Source organism: Rhinolophus ferrumequinum, chromosome 12 (assembly GCF_004115265.2).
Source record: "Rhinolophus ferrumequinum isolate MPI-CBG mRhiFer1 chromosome 12, mRhiFer1_v1.p, whole genome shotgun sequence".
Classification (NCBI taxonomy): Eukaryota; Metazoa; Chordata; class Mammalia; order Chiroptera; family Rhinolophidae; genus Rhinolophus; species Rhinolophus ferrumequinum.
The window spans coordinates 57,064,358-57,088,288 of record NC_046295.1 but is presented as its reverse complement, the minus strand read 5'-3'; the positions used below and the strand labels follow the sequence as shown (position 1 = coordinate 57,088,288).

Sequence of the window (23,931 nt, the reverse complement as noted above, 5' to 3'; positions counted from 1 at the left end):
GGTTCAGATATGCATCCATTACTCTTTACAGAGGGTCTAGCTGACAGCACGAAAATCTAGGATGGGAATCAAAGGGTCACTGATATTTTCTGACTTTTACATAGTTACCTGTTTCTTTACATTAATAAAGAAAAATGAATTGTTTCTGTCACTTTCAGCAATTAAGTATTAAATGTGAAATGAAAAAATAAGATATTGTCTATCTCCAGCCCACTTTATAGGCAACAGGAAATTTTTTGCAGAGGTCAAGGCGCAAAAGCATTTTTGTTGATTGAGTGAGATTAGTCAAGGATTCTATTTCCTGATTGATTAGTAAATGTTCTTTGTAATTTGTGAACATAACTCTTTGTCTATCAATTTCATTGCAAATATCCTCATGTTTCTCATGTTTCTTTTATGATAGGTGTCTAATGCTAGAAATAAGGTATGTTGTAGTATTTTTTTTAAGGTATGTCTCTGTGATTTCTGAAGCATATTTACCTATTTGGTCTTTTAGTGGCATGACATTGTATTTTCACTCTTAAATGGCCTAGAATTTACTTTTAATATATGGTGGAATTAGGAATTTAAGTGATATTATTTTTCCAAATAATCTATTTTTTCAACTCCTAATCTCACATGTGTCTTCTATATTCCTTTATAACTTAAATATATAATATATTAATATAGTATATTAGCTCAATGTACTTCTTTATATGCATTTACATCTGTTCTATTTATTTACCTGTTAATCCTTTTGTTAGTACTTCCCTGTTTTAATTATTGATGTTTTATAAAAATTGCATTTTCTTATGTGTTCTAATACTTTTTAAGGCAAGGCCCCTCTATAATTTTTCTTTTTCCAAATTTTCTTACCATGCTTGCCTGACTTTTCTGTGTGTGAAATTTTAACATTTGATAAATTTACTCTGATCCATAGCAGATGAAGTAATCTCCCCCTGCACCACTGAATGATTCTCTAACACGTTTGCAATCCTCTGGCACTGGCACCTGCATTGTCATCTTGGTGACTCTTCTCTCCCTTCAGCTCTGCACTTGACTTGAGATTTCATTCATGAGTGCATTTCAGCATGGCTATTTCCCATCCATACTTCTTGCCCTAGACTTTTGGACATTTCTGCCTCCAGAATAATGTAGAAACAGATAATGGAAATAAACCCCTAAAAATCTGGATTAGAGTAGCGTGTCATCTTAGGTAGAAATAAATATTCAGTTCAAAGTGTAGGAAAATTACATTTGACGGTCTTTTAAATTGCCTGTTTAGTTTGGCATATATGGTTTTATGTATACAACTATGTGTAACAATATGTATATATTACAATTCATAAATATATATATATATATATTACATTCATTTAGGGAAAGGAGAATTATCAGCTCTATTTAACTTCATATTTTCTCTCCCCCTACCTCCCTTTATTGTGCCTATTTATTTTAACTTACATAAATTGAATGTACTTATGAGGCAGTTTTACTCTATTGTCTGGTTGAGAGAGGCTTCCTGATTCTTGGTTTGTTCTGTTACTGGATCTGTGATTTAGGAGGTAAGCTGTGAAAACTATTTTTAAAAATTATACCTTCTTTCAGGTCTTCTTTTTGCCCTTTGCAAAAAGCAAACTATATGTAAGACATAGGTTTTGTTTTTCAATTTGGTTTGATAGGTCTTATTTAATTTTTGTCCCAGATTTGATCAACCTTTACTATAAAGGTTGAATTTTAGTGTTATAAGTTTTCATATCTGTGTGTGTGTGTGTGTGTGTGTGTGTGTGTACATGTACACTCGCCTGTGCCTTTACATTATATGGAGAGAAACTGGGAGATGCTACATCTGAAGGTGCTAGATAAAACAATATAACTAGATACTTCTCAAGTATTATTGAATAAATATTTGTTTGAAGAATTATGTTCCTTGAATCTATGAAAGGATTAATTTCAACATCTGGAATTTCTTAATTGAATCGTTTGTAGGGATGAGCGGGATTAATCATTATCCATGAGAGTGGGGGGATCGGTCTTCATTTTACTCCCATGTCACTCTCTGATGCCAAATGCTTTTGTTTCTCTTTCTGGTGCTAAGTGCTCAATATGATTAGCTATTTCGCTTCCCAATTTAGCAAGAGGAGAACATTTTCATCCCTGTCTCCGTTAGAGCTTGCTCCTCACACACTGATTTTAATGAATCCCTCTGTAGGAAATACATGATGGGCCTTTGTTCCAACTGGGCACAGAATACTGGGTCTTGAAGCTCTGTTAGGAAAGATCTGTCTTTCAATGAAGAAATTATGATCATAACCCAGGCTTGAAGCAAGCAAACAACAAAAAGAATTCTGTTTGACAAACAATCTCCGGTTAACTAAGAACTGTGCTAGAAGAGATGGTTGAGATGTGGTTCTGGTCCTAAAGAAGCTTCCAGTCTAGGGTGGGAGATAAACACATAACCAGTTAGGTACACTGTGGTGTGAAGAGTTCTGTAAAAGAGTGATGAACAAAAATGACCCCATGACACAGACATGAGATGATTAATTCTGCTTGGTCAGCAGTCAGAGGAACACTCCAACAAAAACTCAATTCACCACTGCAGGATATCAACAGGGCAAAATTATTGTGAGGAAAGAAAAGATCAGCAGCAGCAGAAACAGCTATAAGTGCTACATGAGCTAGTTTCTGGAAATCTGTGTGGAAGAGCTGAGTTTTGCAGGATGAATATGAATACAGGCAAGTGCATTCCCAGGTGGAGAGATCAGCATATCAAATTTGTGTAGGCATGAAAATGCTCTCTCTCACACAAGAAAAATAAATTGTCCTCTATGACTTGTCTTGATGTACATGTTTGGGGTATTGAGAATTAAAGACTAGGAATGGCCTCTTAAGCAGTATTACTGATTTTGAAATTTATCCTGTGGGTGATTCAGAGGTTATGGTGAGGAAGAAAGACATGGTCATATTTATGTTTTAGAAAGAAAACTGGCAACAGGATAGGGAGCTGAGGCCAAGAAAACAGTTGGGAATAATTTGTTCCTGCCAGGTATATGTAGAACTTGCTTTCCATTGCTCTTTGCTCTGGAAGAGGGTTAAAGCAGAGGAGGAAATAGAGAGGAAGAAGGAGAGGAAGAAAGCTAAAAGAGGAGGGCGGAAAACTCTTGAGCAATTTATATTAATCACTAGTAGGAATGAGGAAGTGAAGCTTTCATTCCTCTTACCTCAAGATCTTATATAGCTTCTCAAGCCTGTAAACCAGGCACTACCTACTGGATACTGTCTCCCAGTGTTTGACACCTTTCTCTCTTTTGCCTCTCATATCTGATCATGTCATTAAATTTTAATTTAAAAACAAACAAACAACAACACCACTTTTCTCATTGCCCTTGCCACCATTCATTTCCAACACCGGCTTCCAGTTTAAACCCTTGGCACTAATTAAGATCCGGGAAGGCCTGGTTCCCCTCTTCCTGTTGAATGCAGCCTATAGATGATCCCCCCCACCCCCACCCCAAAGCTCTGTTTTTATCATTACAAACCCTGCTCGAAGCTTCATTTGGAAGGCAAAAGTCAAAATCTCAGAATAAATTTTAAGACTCTATCCTACCTATCACCATGATTGCTTTCATTTACTGCCTTTGGTCATAGTTTTTGTCCGATAAATTCCTTTGGAATCTTCACTCCTCATTCTACACATATCAAAACCCTTCCAGTCCTTTAAAGAATTCAAAGTTCAACTCAAATCCTATTTCTTGTTTCACATTTTTTGACAGGTAAGGGAAGGCCACACGTCTTTCCTTTTCTACAAAGGCTTGAAACTTTACTGAGAAAGTCCTCCTGATTTTTCTACTTATGTTATTGACCTGAATGTTTGGCACTTTCGCAAAAATAGTTTAATAGTCCAATAGTTCCCAATGGGAACATATTTAGTTCAATATGGCCAATACAGAGGGTGCCAAAGTACACATTTTAAGAAAGGGAAAAAACTGGATTAAAATTACACCGATGGTAACCACTTTGAGCACCTCTTGTCATTGCAGAAGTCAAACATGACTTGTATTCATCTTTTGTTATCGATATGTATTCAGTATTGCAATTTTAATGCAGTTTTTTCCTTTCTTAAAATATGTATACATTTTTTGGCACCCTCTGTATTTACCATGCACCTAATGTGAAAGAAGTTGTACTAAACATTCTTAAGATGTCAATATTAAAGGATAGTTACGTCGAATATCTGCTCTCAGCAAGAACAGTTTAACAAATTTATTCATTAGAGGACTACTGCCACTTCACCTATGTGATTAACAACTTGTGACTCTTCAAATACGATACTCTTCTTTCATTGAGTTGGCAAGTTCTATAAACAGATAAAATTGTGGTGGAAGTTACAGAAGCACACATTTCACAGCAAGAGTCCCTGAAGTCTTGTAATCAAGCCTTCAGTATGGGACTATTTATTTAATCTTAGTATATATAGTTAATTATCCCACATGTCTTATTCTGTTCAGGCTGCTAGAACACAGACTGCTTGCAAACAACAGAAATTTATTCCTCACAGTTCTGGAGGCTAGAAGTTCGAGATCATGGTGCCAGCCTGGTTGGGCAAGGGCCCCTCTTCTGGGTCACAGACTGCCAAATTCTCACTATGTTCTCACATGGTAGAAGGGGCAAGGGAGCTCTCTGAAGGCTCTCAAGCATTAATATCATTCATGAAGTTTCCACCTTCATGACTTAATCACTTTCCAAAGTCCCTGCCTCCTCATACCGTCACATTGAGCATTTGTAGTATTTCCACATATGAATTGGGGGAAGCACAAATATTCAGATCATAGCACCACATATATTAGAAGAAATTCTTCCTCGGGGGCTAAAAGTTTGATGCATTCATTTTCCACACCATTCTTTTACAAGTCCCTGCTATTGATTTTAAAGGAAAGCGAAAGTAATTTCTTTCAATTATTTCACCTGAAAGGAAAATTTAACAAACAGGTTAATAACAGCAATAGTTAGAAATGGGATGCATAAAGGGAACAATTTGTAAGGAAGTAGACAAGATTGATACAAATTTAAGACCAAATGTATGTATGGTTGTGTCACCCCTGCTGTCTGATACCCTTAGCAAACGTTATAAGGAAATCAGTTGTAAGAAATCAGTAATTCCATTAAAATTCCCGGAGCTTTCCAAATGATGGGAATTTTATCCCAGAGACATTTGAGTATCTCAGGGAAAAATAAGGGATTAAGCCTCATAAGAAAACAAAATACCTTATGTTATAATCTTTGGCCGAAGCTTTCTAATTCTTCTTTTTCGTATCTTTAAATACAGAATCCCCTTCACCTACAACTGAGTTTAGAAAATTCCTTAAGTTCTGATGCTGATGTCACTGTCTCAATCCTGACCATGAACAACTGGTACAATTTTAGCTTGTTGCTCTGCCAGGAAGACTGGAACATCACCGACTTCCTCTTCCTTACCCAGAATAATTCCAAGTTCCACCTCGGGTCTGTCATCAACATCACCGCCAACCTCTCCTCCCCGGAGGATCTCTTAAGTTTCCTGCAGGTGCAGCTTGAGGGCATTAAGAACAGCACACCCACAATGGTGATGTTTGGCTGCGACATGGAAAGTATCCGGCGGATTTTCGAAATGGCCACCCAGTTTGGGGTAATGCCCCCTGAGCTGCACTGGGTGCTGGGGGATTCCCAGAACGTCCAGGAACTGAGGACAGAAGGTCTGCCCTTGGGGCTCATTGCTCATGGGAAAACAACACAGTCAGTCTTTGAGTACTATGTACAAGATGCCATGGAACTGGTTGCAAGAGCTGTAGCCACAGCCACCATGATCCAGCCAGAACTTGCGCTCATTCCGAGCACAATGAACTGCATGGATGTGGACACTGCAAATCTCACTTCAGGACAATATCTGTCAAGGTAGGATGCAAGGCCTGGGTCATATCTCCACTCCTGGGGCTGTGACAGGAAGTAAAATGTCCCTATCGATCTCTTTGGCAAAAATCTTGACTCCGAATAACTTTAATAATATTTCTGAGAGGTTTTCAGGTTACATAAGGTTAGTGTTTCATGATCTGTCACCTGGAATTTGAGATACAGACTTTTAGCACATGGTGTATTGTGGGGAACACTCAATCCTGCTTTTAAACCCGGGCTTAGTCCCTTACTACTTGTATATTCTTGGCAAGTTATTTAACAACTCTGAGCCTCAGTTTTCTAATCAGTAAACTGGGATAATATTGAATAGCTTGATATATTATAATAAAGATACCATGAAATTATATATGAAAAGTACCTAACACTGTGCTTGGCTCGTAGTAAACAAGTGTTTCTATCCCTGCCCATATTTTCCCATAACAACAGACTTGAAAAACATCTCCCTAAATCTATACAGAGAAAAAAATTAGGCAAGCAAGAAATAGACCTTTCTCTCTCCTGCCAGGCATTGATGCTGAAGGCAGTATAGAGCAGTGGTTAAAGGCATAGACCCTGGAGCCAGACTCTGAACTTGAATTTTAGCTCTGCCTCTTACTGCTTGTGTGACTTGGTCGAGTTCTACTTAACTTCTCTGAGCCTTAGTTTCCTATGTTCTATATCTATTTATATAATCAAGAGATCCTACTATCCATGAAGTCATTGTAACAGATAGATGGATAGATACATAGATAAAATGAACTAAAACCTTACAGGAAATGATTGTGTATATATATATATATATATATATATATATATATATATATATATAGTGTGTGTGTGTGTGTGTGTGTGTGTGTGTGTGTATTTTTAATTTAGGTACTTTTCCTCTCTAGTTCCTCAGCCTGGTTCAGAAGCTGTGATGAAAAACAGCCCATTTAAACTGAAGAATAGCCCATTTTATAGAAATGGTTTTCATGATTCCTAGAAAAATGAAATCATCCTTAAAGGATATTTTATAGGGGGCCTAGATTTTTTTCTGAAAAGGACCACGTATAGTCAGAGAGGCCAAATCAGAGAATTAGTACTCATTCAGAGACGAAGGCTCAGCTCTAGGCAAGGCCCCATCTTTAAGCAGTCCTATGGGAACAGGAACACTTGACTGTGTTGAGGAACATAAGGCACCCTCATAGTGTCTTGCCTTTGACAAAGATGATTATTTGATGAAAGGTCAGGAGGTCCAAGCATTTACATTTAATTCTATATATGTGGATTGAACACCTACTATGTGCAAGGCAACATGCTAAATACCATATATATGGCAGAATTTAAGCACAGCCTATACATTCCCTAAAGAATGTTGTTAATAACGTAAAATAATTGAAAACTCATTTATTAGTGACCTATTAATGATAAGATTAGATGTTCTACCATAATATGACCTTTTCATTTTTTTCAGTTTTCAAATGAATTTTCACAAGAGTAAATTCTGCGCATACTTTTATTTTACAGCCGCTGTCCAGATTTAATCTACTGTTTTCAAACATTGTTGTGGCTCAGAATTTTATCTGGGATAAGAAGCGTTCTCCTTTATAACAAAAATATAAGCAAAGCTTTTGTTCATAATGAAAAATAGTCATTATTTTGAAAGGACAATTGGAAACAGCAGACAGGAAAAACCACTTGTGAAAACTACATTAAGTTAGCATCTTTTTGTCTCACATGAAGTGGAGAGTACAGGAAAAATGATTCTGTTGGATCCTAAAAATGTTTAGAAACTACAGGAAGAAATATTTGTTAACTTAGGTTGTCTATACCTTAGGGGATTCATTTTATCAAGATCAAACTGATCTTTCTGCTCCTCAAGATTTAATTTATGTTAAAGTTACGTGCCTCCTTCCACAAGGATCCCAAGGCACTTTGTACATGAAATTATATGGTGGTACTTAGCCTGTTCCACCATCATTATTTGCCTGTGTCTGACTCCTGAACTAAAATATAAATTCTGTTATGTGGAAATATTATTATTCAGCCTAGTTTAATACCTAGCATATAGCAACCATTTAATAGACTGTTATTGACATTGATGTAAAAATAAAGGAAAGAAAGGAAATTTTCTATTATATTTACACCCCACACCAAATGTAGCTATAGAAGAAGAATGAGTGGTTGCTAGATAAATAAAATTTTGTCTACATTAAAAACATAGTTTCGTTTTTTAAATTTACCTGGATGCCATCTAGTTTTCATTTATTCTTTTTATTTATTTATTTATTTTTTAATGAAATGTTAGGTTGGTGGATAACTTTGCCCTTGTGGCTATTTCCACATGTTTATTCCACAAACTTTAAAAGCTGTAAAAAAAGAGTGTGAGGTTTGGAGCCCAGCAGCAATTCACAATGTGTAAGGGTCAGTGACAATATTATTGCCCCCATGAATGTGTTTGAGAACGAACACAAAGAACTTCAGGAAATATGCCCAGGACTTCTTAAACTCCCTGAGGAATACAGTCAAAGAGAAAGTTTCAAAGTGTTCAGGAAAAGGTCAAAGGAAGTGGGCTAAACCCTGAACGAAGTCTTTACGAGGAATAACTGAAAAGCTGCCTTAAGCTATAAAACATCTGTGATTTTTCATCATCTTGATTTATTTTGTTGAATACAGTATTTTAGAAAGTTCTTTATTTTCAGTCCATAAGTCACATCTGCATACAGTAATTTTCTTAATTGTTCCTGAATTTTGTGAAGCTGACCCCACTTCCTCACTGCATAATGAAAGTCTTGAGGATAATGAGCCATGAATAGCAAGCATCAAAGTTGTGCAAGCTTTTCATTTCTCACACAGTCATTTTCACTTGGGGCTGACAGAATTGTTAACATTTTTAAATGTTAATGAAATCACCAAAAGCTTGGCTTTTTCAGCATAGGCTTTTAGACTAGAAAAATCATTTCTCATGGCAGACTAGACAGACGTAATTACAGGTATAAAAGATTTTATTCTTCCTGGGCCCCCACATGCCAAAGCAAATGTCCATCACAACTAAATGTAGGCAAAACCATTTGGGAGGCAAGTTCATAGTGTGATCTTTTAACAATTTATTGGCAAGTTGTTTTATTAAATGTTAATTATTTGAAGCAATGAAATCCAATATATTATTTGGTAATAACTTCATAAATACATCTGTATGGGTATTTTTATGCAGTCAGTGACTATTTGTTGAACTAGGGTGAGGTAGATAAAAATGAAGATTTGCATCCTGCCATTTTGGAGCTGACAGCTTAGAACATGAAGTTGAAAAATAAGGAAATGCTTATAAAACAAAGGGATATGTGATTCTTAAAAGAGCTGTGTTCAGATACAAAGGGGAGAAAATAATTAACTCTTCTCAGAGACTAGGTGATGAGGGAAAAACACTGAAATTGGATCTTGATAAATGAATAGAAGTTTGGTTTGGAGCAAATTCACAGGCAATGCAAATTTACCAAGACCTGAACGAGAAATTGAGTATAGTTGGAGCATACATTGCATATGAAGAGGATTTGACGTGATTCTGGAAAAGTAGTTAATTTGATAACATGCCACACAGGGCTTGTATGCCAAGCTAAGGAGTTTTCATTTTATATGCATGCTGGATATCACTCGAATGGCAGAACATTAGCCATGGCATATTATAAAATCATAATCCTGTAACAAATTAATCAAATACAGTAGTATAGCATAAAAGCCTTTCAAGTAATTTTTTAAAACCATTAGGATACAATTTTTTCTTTTTCCTGAAAATTGGTTTTAACCTTGCCTGTGTTTACTCCTTTGTTGCATTCTAAACAATCAGGCTCTGGTGAAAATGAATAGAAGTTTGAAGGCTCACCTACCTGCTGATCCTAGGGTTATCTGAAGGTCTTGGGTGTTAATGCATCTATTCATCCTGGAGAAAGAGCTTCCGGGGTTCCTCATAGCCTGGTCAAGGCAATAATTATTTTTTAAGAATTCCAAGAGTCTAGACACTGATAGACATCTTTTTATCCTTGGCCTGTGTGTTCCCTTACCCTTTGGCTAATTAATCATTGTCCCTATAGATATTGTAGGATATGGAATCTTGCCTATGTTTTATGAAGCTTAAGTAGTTCAATTCTGTATAAAGTAGGTAGTGATTAATTCATTTATTCATTCACAGATATTTGTTGAAGCTTCCTAAAATTAGGCTAGGCCTTGGCTAATGCTAGAGACACAAAAAATAGATGACAGAGGCCCTGCTCTTGGGAAATTTACAACCTCCTTTTCTGTTCTCCAACCAGGAGAGGATATGCTCCTCTTACTGTCTGTATTTTTTATCCATTTTCTTTGACCTAACTCTTATTCTTCACTGGGACAACACTCATTCTACTAGTGATTATCCTCTGGCATTAGCTGGTATTTTAGGCCCCCTCCTGAAGGCTGGCCTTGAAGAATGGCCCAACATGCTAGAGACTCTTTTCCCTCCAAGTTATGTTCATTTTTATGCTTGCATGGTTAAGTAATACCAAGATTCACCAGCCTTTCATTAATAGTAGAGGTTGCTTTATTTATTGATTCTACACATAATATTCAGAACCTATTATGTGAGGTACTAGGGAGCTTCAGGAAAAAAGACTAAAACAAATACCCATTCAAAAATCCCATGGTATAAAGTGATGATGGTCCCCATTAAATATTACAGAAGTTACAGAAGAACTTGAGGCTGCATGATATAATTATAATTTAAGGTATTTTCATCCTCCTTTACAATAATATACAATCATTGTGACCCTGGCAAAATTATTTAATCTCTGGAAAATTTAATTTCTGAACTATAAGGATTTCGAAACCTTGTAAAGTTAAGTGGTATGCCTAAGGTCATTCAGCTAGTACTTATAAGGGGAGATTGAAATAAATTCATCTAAATCGAAGTTCCAGGCTCTTTCAGAATTAATATTAACTTTCCTTAATTGGAATCCCATTAACATTGCAATTAATATTCTTTCAGTCTAAAGCTATATAAATCAGGAGGCATGATTGCCCATGTATATGCATTCTTGTTCAAAGGACCTCTATTGAGCCAAACTAATTAGCCTGTAAGTTTTGAAAGGTACTGAGAAGAAATGCAGTTTCCTTGAACATGGAAGCCAGGGTTTGGGTGCTGGTAACACTTGTTCCTTGGATCCCCAAGGAGAACCCACTGCTATGGGGTGACCTACTTTGTCCAGTTGTTACTCCTAGGTTAACTTTGAGTCAGTAGGTATTATCAATCCGGCATCAACACTTAAGGTCTGTGATTCCAGATATTTGCTATAGGAACCCCTATCACCGGACTAATTTGGCTAAAATCCTTTGAATTTGCCCTTCCTTCTATGTCACTTAAGTCATGCCAAGAGCTGAGTCTGAAATTTTCTCTGAGTCATGGGGGCCTCAGATAAGGAACGATGGAAAAGAGTTCGGTTCATCAGGACCCGATTTTGATGATGTATCAGCTTAAATTTGCTTAATCTAGCAAACAGCAGGTATTAAACTGTGAAATTTTTCCAAAATAGGAGAGCTTCCAAGCGTTTATTTGTCTGAGAGGTAACTGTGTTCTTCTGTTGACTTTTTTACTTTGTATGCACCTACTATAAAAATTTGAAACTATGTCAAACTATGGAGATACAGAGGGCAATACTGCAGCTCTACTCTGAATTCCAGATCTGTCTCTTGGAGCCACTTCAATCTCCAGATCCTGTAACTCTTTGAATGGAGTCTTGACTGGTAAATACTGCATAATGTCCCATTGCCAGGGCTATGCTAAGGGAAGATATGTCAACACCTGGACTAGTGCTGGGGCCAAATCTAGAGAGCTAGAATGAATTAAGTGGGAGTATTACCCGAAGCAACCAGGAGCGGTCCAAGGGGTGGGCACAGGCCATAACTATGGAGAAGAGTCAAGGTTCATCCCAAAACGCAAAGGGAAGGAAAACAACCAAAGGGTAGGGAGCAGATCTAACTACCATGGGGGTGAAAAACAGAGAAAAAAAGTGCCAGCTTGCCAGTTGTACTAGATGAAAGAAGGGAAAAGAGAATGCTATATCCATGTGTCTGAGTTTTTGGTGTAGTGACCCCCTCACACACACTAATAGGAACACAGCCCAAAATTTATATTAAAATAGGACCCAATCACATAGATTAGTGTTTTTTCCTTCTTGGAAAAAAGTCAAGAAGGATAGGAGCGCTCCTTCCTCTCTACAGTTTCATCTATAAGTAACCAAATTGTACAGATATTGGCAAAACATAGACCCAAATAATTCATATATATGTACATATACACATTTAACATTATCAAATTACTATTGTCTGTTAACCTATTTTAAAAGGTGAGCTTTGTAAGTTGCTTTTAAAAATGATGCGATCGATGTTTACAATGTATGGGACCCTCTGCTCTGAAGATTGAAATTTAGCCGTTTCTCATTCCTATTAAATTCCTGATCATCGGAGAGGTTTCCCATTGAACTAATTTCTATTATCGATACTACCCATTATTCAAGGGGAAATGTGTTGGACTTTTAATGCTTTGAACAATCTATAAATTGCAAATGCAAATACTTCCTGGCTGATTGAGCCCTATTCTTCTGGCAAAGTGATGAAGAGATCTCTTTAAGAGATGCATTTCTGATCTGAGCAGAAGACAGGTGTTTCATTGCATTTACCCCTCAAACATTACTGAGCAGTTACTCTGGCCAGGCACTGTGTTTTGCCTGAGATCCAAAGATGACTCAATGAGATGCTTGGGTGAACAGTGAAGTGTCTTCCCACTTGACAGCCTGCAGTGTTATGAAGCAGAGCAGTGGGAAAGGGAGGATTTGTTCATTCCTAACAGCAACTCTGGAAGAGACTGTTCTCGAAATGTGGAAAACATCAAAATCCATGCCTCTGAGGGGACCTGGAGTGGCAACAACAACAACAACAACAACAAATAGTTAAGTTAACTCGGGATAGTCAATAGCTGATTTAAGATAAGATCTCTTACTAACAGGATGGAATATTGTTATTTCCTTTGTACAATGTCCACCGAAAGGAAGAGAAAGAGGGAGAGGAAGAGAGGACAGGATAAAATTCAGAAAAATAAAATATGAGAAAGAACATTAAAAGAATAATGAGATAACTATAGATTAACCCACATGCCAAAAACTGGGAATACTGGAGGAAGGGGAAATAAACTAGAAGCCGAGGAAGACCCACAAAATGAGAATAATTTAGGGAATAAGAGGGATTAGGGGAAAAGTCATGAATAATTAAGAAAAATCACACACATGGATTAAAATACAAACATAACAGTATAAATAGCTAATAATTCAGACAACTGGAGATCTATGGAGGCTGTGAAAGATCAGAATTGGGTATACGTTTTCTAAAAGGCATGAGATTATCCAAAGAGAGAATAATTTGGGGCCCCTCAATGATAAAGAACAAAAAGAAAAAAAAAAAAGATGTAAGTATGTGCTGATACAACGAAAGTTCACAAAGGGAAAAACAAATTTTAAGGCTTTACAGAGCAAAAAAATATTCCCATGTACAGATATGATTAATGGAAGGCAACAATCTGGGAAAAGAGCAAAGATAAGAGGGCAATTTAATAAGAAATAAGAACCAATGCAGTGGTGTACAACTATGGAGGATGTGAGGTTTTGATTAGAAGATTCATTACATGATGGTAGATATGAATCACATGAAGAAAAGATGGGATTTCTGAATATCAATGGATCTCTTCCCAACTCTCTTCCTCTCTTCCCAGAAAAAGAATGGGAGACTTTGGGAGTATTCCTTTGTCTTATACTAAAAGGGCTTTCTTGAGCTTTTCCACTACAGTCAATAGATCTGAAGCTAAATTAAACATAACCGAGAAATAAATATTTAGAATCAGTGCATAAGATAAAGGAAACCTGACAAGCATTAGGTGGTGCTGGTGGGAGGAGAGTTGGGGAGAATGTCACTAGCAATAACATAGCCAAAGATTTCTAATCAGGCAAAGGCAGAAAAATCACAATTAAGTTCTCAGGCTAAGAAATTTTATAGAGCTTTGGAAGATGAACAAATCTCTTATGCTTCAGGGGGAAAATATTCAATATGATGAGATTGATCGTGGGAAAAGAAATTCAGCTCATTTTTCAAGATATAATTGAATGAGGATACAGATTTTTTTAAAAAATGATACAAAGAAAGTTCCCAAATGGAAAAATAAATTGTAAGGCTTTATAGAGCAAAATACTAGATACTCTCATGTACAGATAAGATTAATGAAAGGCAACAATATGAGAAAAGAGCAAAGATAGCAGGACAATTTAATAAGAAATGTGAGATGCAGATCTACAAAGAGACAAATTGGTGAGTGAAAAAAAGACCAACGTAGAAATAAATACACAAGAAATAAATAAATAATTGGGCATGGAAGAAGACACATGAAGATGATGATGTATTTAAACAATACAGATAGATTTATATGTCTCCAAAGTGAAGACTGGAAGCAATGGCATTATTATAGAGCTCATTCAAAGGCAAGAAAAGGTACAAAACTATAATAAATATAAAAACAATATTAGTAAAACTTTAGATGCTGTATAAAATAGAAGAAAAATCAGGAGGCAACAAGCCTTAAAATCTTTAAGATCATGACATTATTTGTAATGGAAGATTTTTTATTTAAGTTTAATAAATTTCAGTAAGTTTAGAGTTGGGAAGAGATTCATAGATGTTCAGATTTTAGCAAGTTTTATAAAAGTAAAAATAGTTCATGAATAATATCATTAATCAGATCAATGAAGATAAACACTGCAGTTAACATTCTATTATTAAAGAAGAATATGTGAACACAAGTATGTCCTCATCCAAGAAAACTAGAAAAGCGAGAGAGGTGGGAAGAGACCTACAAAGAAGGAATTAACAAGACAAAACTCAAAATTCACTGAGGAGAAATGCTTAAATTCATATAAATCATACATGTGATTCTATAGCAACAAATTCCTAGAAAAGTATCATTTGCCAAAGTTGACCCACAGAAATGGAAAGCCCAGTAGGAGAGACTGAAAAAGTGATTAAACAGTTACCATTTTTTTAAAGTGCCAGGCCCAGATGGTTTTATCACTGACTCCTACAAACTCAAAGGGGAAACAAAGCACTAAACAGTTCCGTTGACATTGATCAACAACATTTCTTGGAAAAGTTCTTTGCTTTCTGTACTTTTAAGAGTACCTTTGGTCCCACTTTGAAAATAATATAATAACACATGTCTCAAATGAATTATAGGGAGAGAATATAATGAGATTTATTAATTTACTTTTTTCCATAAAATGAGTTAAAGAGACCAGCAGAGAACTTCCACAAGCTCTCCTCCCCACGTCCATACTTATTGCCTCTGGGCCCTACCTTTTCTCTGCCCTCTCTGTGCCCACACTCTTCAATTCATAGCAAGAGCATCACCTGTACTTGCACCTTAGTGCACCGTCCCTTTTGCCCCGCAAGGGCATTGTCCCAGGAATTCTCCTCATTCTCTCCTACATCAGTAATTTTTCTATTTTTACTGGATAATTTCTATCAGCAAAAAATCCTATCCTTTTGTATACATCATATACACACATGTATGTTTACACACACACACACACACATTTGTTTGCTTGATTTTTCCCTCCACTACTCTTTTGTTTATAGCATCATCCTCTAAAGAGTGATCTCTTGTTTTTCTCTTCCCATTCTCCCTTGAAGCATTAGGCTCCAACACCTCTGAAGTTGCTCTAATGAAGTCACCGGTGGCTTACACATTTCTAAAGCCAACGGTCAATTCTCAGTCCTCATTGTATTTGATGGGTTAGAAGCATTTGACACAGTAGCTCACTGTCCTCTCTCTGAAACATCGTTTTCACTAGGCTTCTGGAACACAACACAACCTGCCTTTCTCCTACTTTTCTCCATGTCTGGTAACTTCTTAGTTTCCTTTGGTAGTTCTTTCTCACCTGTACCACTTCCAAATGCTGGAGTGCCCTGGACTTATTCCATGGAATTCTTCTCATCTGCAAATACTCACATTGTGATCTCATTTGGTCTCCTTAAATACCACATAGAGAATGATGCCTCCCAAGTCTGTATCTCCAATCCAAATCTCTTTCCTGAACTCCAGGTGATCTCCAACTACCTACGTGACATCTCCATTTGGATGTCTACAAGTTATCTCAAATGTAACATTAGCGAAATTGAACTTCTAGTAGTTCTCACCCACCTCCAACCGTTTTCTTACAGTTTTCTTAATGGCAACTCCATCTCTCAATTACTCAGGGCAAAAACTTTGGTGTCACCTGTGCCTCTCCTTTTCCTAGCAACCATAGCTGAGCCATCAGCAAATCCTGTCAGCTCCAGCTTCAAAATAGATCGCGATCCAACTAATTCTTCCCACCTCCACTTCTACCATCTCAGTCCAAATCACCATCACCTTTTGTCTGGATGTTTGAAACAACCTCCCAACTGGTCTTTCTGCTCTTGTCTCTCTTTAGTCTACCATGACAATCCTGTTAAAATGTAAGTCATATCATATCGCCTCTCTGCTCAAAACCCACCAATGGCTTTCTATCTCATGGAGAGAAGAAACAAAGACCTTACAAAAATCCTATTTTCCCCAATTCCCACTTCATGTAAGTTTTCTCTGACTTTGTCTTCAACTCTCCTTCCATTCTCTCCTATAGTTTGTCCTTAAACATACCAGGTATAATCCCACGGAGGACACTGGTCCTCTTGCTCCCTATAGAGGGTGTGCTCTGTATCCTGACACCCTTCTGGTAGAAAAAGTGATGAAAAAGAGATTAAAGCCGGAAAAAAAAAAATCCCTTTCTTCAGCTCTTTACTCAAATATCACCTTCTCATAGAGGCCATTTTGGCCTCTCTAATCTAAAATTTCACCCACTACCACCAATCCTGATACATCATATTTCCTAACTCTGCTTTTTTTTTTTTTTTGAAGATTTTATTGGGGAAGGGGAACAGGGCTTTATTTATAGAATATGAGCTACATATATTGTTGTGTTTTGTTCACCCAGGACCTAGAACAGTGCCTGGCACATCGTGAGTATTGTTAAGTGAATAAATGATTAGTATGTCAAGTTTTGTATGCAAATGTGGCTTTCAAAATATATCTTAAATATATTAAACACTGATCTTACCTATACTGTGAACTGTCTCAAAAATATTTTTTCACATAGTTTGCAAAGTGCAAATTTTATCTCAGCTCCTATACAAATCAACAAATTCTTAATTAGTGACATAATTGGGAATTTTTACTAAACTGGTAAATTAACTAATGAGCTTCATTCTTTTGAGCAGAGTGGTATCTTGGGAGGTTTGCTGATAAAAAGAAAGAAACATGTATACCTGACCTGCTTTGTTACACACTCACCCGGTGCGAGGCACAATGAAACTACGTTCTCACTCATAGAGTGACATCAGACCCTTGTCATACCATGACAAACTATTGTCAGATGCCTCTCCGTGGTCTCCTGGCCACCATCTCTTCCTTCCTATAGATGCGTTTTTTCCTGTTTCCAGATCAATATTACTAATGCAGATTTCTGGTTGTATTGTTACTGTGCTCAGAAATCTTCATGGTCCCCCTTTTCCTTATGAAATAGTAAAATCTAATCTCATACAATGGACATGCGAAGCTTCTACAGTCTAGTTGCAATTTGCTTTTCCTGTATTATTTTCTCACACTTCTCTACCCTGCTCTCCAATTAGATTGTTGTGCTTACCACCCCCGTTATGTGTTCCACCTCCTTACCTTTCCTCATAATGTTCCTGAATCTGGAAAATTTATTTAGCATTCATATCTAGGCTGGAACAGCGTGCGATCAACAGTGTGGTGGTATTATGGGCCCCTGTGACCCAGGCTCGAAATTTCTATTTAAAAAATTTAAGATTACTTTCCCCTTTGATATGTCCACATTGCTCTATGGACTTACACAGAATTGATATTCAACTAAATACTCCAGATCTTATTTATATGACTTTCCATCAAGCCAAATTTGACACATTCTTAGTATGGTTTGTGAACTAAATGCAACCCTGTGCATTTGGCTCTCTTAAAATCACTCCTTTTTTTGGAGCTATGTGTCTGTTGATTATGCCACCTTCTCTCCACTTCTACTGCTATTATCTTAGCCTTTATTATCTTAAGCCCCTTGCGAAACAAGCACAAAGAAAGGAAGACAGGAAGCAAGAGCGGGGGAAGGAGCACTATTCCTGACATCAGAAACTACGCTCAGCCCCCTCTTCCTTCCAAACCATTTCCTAATAGCTAGGGGGAAACATCTTTCTAAAATCAAATCTGATGATCATGTGTCTCCACAGATGAAATTCCCTCAGTAGCTCTCCATTACCTTCATTGTGGCCTCAAACCTTTTGTAACTCATTTTTCATCTTCGTCTCCAGCCTTGTTTCTCACTGCTTGTCATCCTGTGGCTTGCCCTCTCTGTTTCTGACTTTTGCACATGCATCTCCCACTGTAGTTCCTTCTTCAAGACGCAGCTCCGGCACATCTTTCCTCTAAGAAGCCTTCCTTGTCACCCCTAGAGTAAAATGTGCAGGTGCTCTGCTCTCTGTTCCCACGGCACCTGGGTTTACTGCTATTACACTGCTTTACAAGCAGAGAAAGCTTGTTTACTTTGCTTTCGCCCCATTCCTAGATTTTGAGCTCTTTGGGAACAATGAGTGGATTTCATCTCTATAGCTCTAGTGCTAGGAACAGTGCCTGGTCTTTGTATTCATTTACCTTGCCAATAAAATTATTCCCTGATTTTCCTTTTTCTTGTTCATCCAAGAAGAGACCAGGGCGAGATAAAAATGAACATGGTAGAATTTGATTTCAACAAAACCAGGATTTTTTTAATCTTTTAATTAACACACTGAGTATTGAAACTTCGCTACACATTGTCATTGCATTACACAGAATGTGAAGTACGACAATAAAAGCTATCAGTGAGATCATTTTAATTTGCCTTCACCATAAAACTGAAAATAAAATAGACAGTAGTAATCTATCATAAGTAGAGATTCTCTGAGACCCAGTTTCTTGATGCCAATTGCATAGAGAAATAAGCACTGGATTTTCTGGTCTGGGGAAATTGAAGACGTTTAAGTCCTGATTGATTGGCCTTTCTGTGACAAATGAATGCCTCAGAGTCAGCTGAGCATTGTCCTTCAGTCACGGCCATCTTGAGTGTTATTTAGTACCCATAACGAGGCATGGTTTTACTGGAATAAGGGAGTTATGTGATCTCTGAAAGATTTCTGATGGCATCTAGTGCCTTCTTTTCTGAGATCATTTCAGTACATATGTATTCATTGGTAGTCTTTCAAGAGTGCATCCAGTTAAAAATCTATAATTAGGCCCCAGATATTCTTAAAATAATGAAGGGCTCCTCTTTCTACAACTTTAACTTTCCTTTCCCAGTCTTTCAATTAACTAAATGAAATTAACCTATTTATTACTAACCATTTTATTCCCCCAGGCAATGTCAGCAAGTGTGTGTGTTTGTCGTGTGTTTCTTGACAAATCTAAAAGTAGGCTGCGCCTCAGAAACACAATTGTAGTCATCCTTTCCTTCTAGTACCTAGGTAATTATCCGTTGATTGATCTGTATATTTTAATGATTCGGATCCCTACTTCTCTAAAGAAGCAGAAAACTATTTTAAAGTCTAGGATAACTGAGACTTCATTACTTGTGGCAAAATAGAATTCATTTTAAGTGGTAGCGTCCCACTGGGGAGTGCTAACATGAATAATAATCGTTACGTGCAATCTACCAAAATGAGTAATTTCATTGCATTTAGTGATGGTACCATCTTCCAATGTGATTTACATTTATATCTCTAATGAAAATTAGTACATTCTTCACACTTTCTGATTTTTCTATCCCCTTTCTGTGGCAGCATAACTTCTTACTACTTGTATTTGCATTTGAAAATTACTGAGCAATGTTTGTGGCAGGCAGTGTTCGTCTGAATGTGTTTTGCTTAAAGCCTAGACTTGTATCATCTGATTCCTCAAAGAAATCTTCTGTGGTACATTCCACATTTCAATTGAATTCCTTTTCATTTGAAATGTGTCTTGAGTACCCTCTATGAGTTTATCATAATGTAGTACTTTGCGTTTCCAATGAGAAAAGTTCCACTAAGAGATGGGAAAGTGACATAGGGACCGCCTTGATTGAAAAAACTTGAATGACATTAAACAATAGCCACCATATCTGGAATACTTGTTCTATGTCAAAAGGTGCGGTATGTGCTTTACGTTCCTTATTTCCAACCCTTATAATGGAGGAAGTATTATCTTCCCCGTTTGCTGATTATGAAACTGAAGCTTAGAGTTTAGTAAATTGTCCAAAGACAGTGCTAGAAGGTAGCTGGACCAGTATTGAAGCATAGGTGTCCCTAATGTCAAGTCTGGGCTTTTATTCTGACACAAGGCCATAATTAACAGTACAGAGGTGCCACAAACTTACCACGTTACCTCTGATTGTCTTATCTTCCCAGACTCAAGAAAGACAGAGGCTCTGATTAAACGTCTTCCTGCCTCGCCCATATCAGAACGTAGATGTACAGACAGTGCCCTGGTTCCTGGAGTTAGGAATCAGTATGTCATTCAGTTGGTAGTTTTCCTTTCTTTGACTTCTGACAGAAGCTCTCTCTAGAGCCAGAGCCAGCTGTTTTTCTCTAATGACTTAAAGGGAGGATAGCGTGAGGCTGTATGGAGAACTGCAAATCTATTTATCTTTTTCTTAGTTCTGTGGTTGATAGCCAACATCCAGCTTTAACTGGCCTCATGGGGACAGATATGTTGATTATTTCCACTCTACCATGAGAAACACTGGTAACAAGATTTGGCTATTTTCTAGAATTATGATACAATTTTTAAACAATTATCAAAATATATGTATATTTACCAAAACTCATTCCTCACACCACAAAAAAAATTTGTCGAGCTTATTTCATTGCTATTGAATATAGCAAACAGTAAAAATGAGACATGTTAAAGAGGCTGAGAACCTCTTTAGCTTAGAAAGTTGTGAGAATACGTAATTAACAGTTTACAACAGAAAGCAATGAACACGTGTCTTAACTAAGAATAAAAAGATTTGGAGTAAGACCAAGAACCAAGCACCTAGCATGGGTGTTAGAATCTGAGGGTGATTTCTCAATGAAATAAGATTCTTCTAGAAAGAGTCCAGCTGATTAATTCTTGAAAGATTTATAGTCAATGCCTTTTTTAAAAAAAGATTAATTAGAGTTTCTTTTTACTAAGACAAACAAAACTAAGCACTGCTTCCTTTCTTGGGCTTAGCCTCTCTGCCTTACCTTTTTTTGCTTTTTCTCCTCTTTGCCAGGTTTCTAGCCAATACCACTTTCAGAGGCCTCAGTGGTTCCATCAGAGTAAAAGGTTCCTCTATCATCAGCTCAGAAAACAACTTTTTCATCTGGAATCTGCAACACGACCCCATTGGAAAGCCAATGTGGACCCGCTTGGGCAGCTGGCAGGGGGGAAAGTTTGTCATGGACTATGGAATATGGCCAGAGCGAGCCCAGAGGCACAAAACTCACTTTCAACACCCAAGTAAGCTGCACTTGAGAGTCGTTACCCTGATCGAGCATCCATTTGTCTTCACACGGGCGGTAGATGATGAAGGCTTGTGCCCTGCTGGCCAGCTCTGCCTAGACCCCATGACGAATGACTCTTCCGTATTGGACAGCCTTTTTAGTAGCCTCCATAGCGGTAATGATACAGTGCCAATTAAACTCAAGAAGTGCTGCTATGGATATTGCATTGATCTGCTGGAAAAGCTAGCAGAAGACATGAACTTTGACTTTGACCTCTATATTGTTGGGGATGGAAAGTATGGAGCCTGGAAAAATGGGCACTGGACTGGACTAGTGGGTGATCTCCTGAGTGGGTCAGCCCACATGGCAGTCACTTCCTTCAGCATCAATACCGCACGAAGCCAAGTGATAGATTTCACCAGTCCTTTCTTCTCCACCAGCTTAGGCATTTTAGTGAGGACCCGAGACACATCAGCCCCCATTGGAGCCTTCATGTGGCCCCTCCACTGGACGTTGTGGCTGGGGATTTTTGTGGCTCTGCACATCACTGCCATCTTCCTCACGCTGTATGAGTGGAAGAGCCCCTTTGGCATGACTCCCAAGGGGCGGAATAGAAGTAAAGTCTTCTCCTTCTCTTCAGCCTTGAATGTCTGTTATGCCCTCTTGTTTGGTAGAACAGCAGCCATCAAACCCCCAAAGTGCTGGACTGGAAGGTTTCTAATGAACCTTTGGGCCATTTTCTGTATGTTTTGCCTTTCTACATACACGGCAAACTTGGCTGCTGTCATGGTAGGTGAGAAGATCTACGAAGAGCTTTCTGGAATACATGACCCTAAGGTAAGTACTTATTTTTTACTCTAGCTTTCTTTATTGTCTGTTATAACTCCATATATTGTGTCTTATGCTGTAGTATGTCTATGTTTCATCTAACACAAAATATTCTCTCAGCCATCTATAGAGACTAGTCCCAAAGTCTGTTGCTTGGGTGGAATTAAATATCTTGTTGTATTAAATGAAACAAAAAGAGTGAGGGAGGGTTAGGGCGTGTTTGTTCCAGAGAAAATCTTTCTGGTAGAAACATCTATTACCTCAGTTTTTCTTTCTTTGACTGTCTGACAGAATGTCTATCAGGAAATAGTCTTACAAAGTATATTCACCCAAAGCAGACTTCAAAAACTGATTAATTACTTATCTTGGGAATTAATGGACATAAATAGTGAGATCCATATTTTGAATAGCAAATAATCTTTTTTTTCACCATAAAAAATATTAAATGGAAAGAACTAACATTTTATCATAAGATCCCAAAGTCAGGTGCTAGAGAACTCAATGGGTCTGGATTAGGAGTGCTGAACTAACTGAGGTGGCAGGATTAGCTAAGAACAGGGTGCCCTTACAGTAAGGAAAGCTGTATGGCTGGCCACCTTGGGTTGAGGGGAGGTTGCCACAGTTACATTGCAATGTCCAAAGACATTTAAGAAAATTGTATCTATTCTAAGCTGCCGTTGATATCCTAGACATTTGACCCTAAGGATAGAAGAGAGGAGGAAAAAGGAGTTCAGGTAAATAGGTGAAGCAGTGGTGAGTTTCATAAATAAGAACCAAGGATTGCCAAAATTAAGTCACAGTGCAATGCATAAGAAACCTGAAGCATTATTTTAGGGGATTAAAAAAGAAAATCATAACGATAAACCATACACAGCAGTAACACAATTTTTTAAGCAAAAAGAAATAATAATTCCATTCCCCAAGAATAAAAAGGTGACTTGTTTATCAATCTAACCTAGCCCACAAGACCAAGTGAGCAGAACTGGACAAAGTCGACTCTCTGTTACAGCCTGTTAGTTCTTAATGAAGTGGGGCAAGGCTAAATCTAAACCATTTTTAATTTGAAATAATAAATGAACTTCCATTAAAGTTTCCAAAAATGTATATATCTTTCCTAGTGTTGTTTCCATATTAAAGTCCCTCATTTGTAGGTTTGTTTTTGTTTTTGTTTTCATATAAAGACACCCAGATTATTTAACTAAGCAATACTTGACATCCGAACTTTTGGGGACTGGTGTTGGTGACAGAATTGTTCATCCAGATATGTGGTTTTATACAGACAACATAATGTCCTCACCCTCTCACAGAGATGCATGATCAAAATAATTCCTATATCCTTTCAGTCGCTCATCGTTCGTTCTTAAGTATCTTGAAGTTGTTCACATGAGCATTTTTCTCTCCTCCCAATGTTCAATTCCTTGAGGGACTGTATCTTTTTCTTACACTAAGTAATGTGGAGAAATTCAAAAGTAAATAAATCAAGTAGGGGAGAAAAGATATAAACATAAGGAGAAACAACTTAAAAAGCTATAAACGTGCCAAAGTTTAGTAACAAATGAAACACTGTTGAAATTCAAGAAAAGGATG

The 23,931-nt window shown here is 37.3% G+C and overlaps 1 protein-coding gene across 1 annotated transcript in view; it reads left to right on the top strand.

Annotated features, from left to right (window-relative positions):
* The window catches only part of GRIN3A (glutamate ionotropic receptor NMDA type subunit 3A), a 144,756-nt gene that overhangs the window by 42,746 nt on the left and 78,079 nt on the right, over positions 1–23,931 (top strand). The window contains exons 2-3 of the mRNA XM_033124088.1: positions 5,306–5,910; positions 21,306–22,353. Coding sequence (XP_032979979.1) covers positions 5,306–5,910; positions 21,306–22,353 — 1,653 coding nt within the window. The remainder of the gene's footprint in view (positions 1–5,305; positions 5,911–21,305; positions 22,354–23,931) is intronic.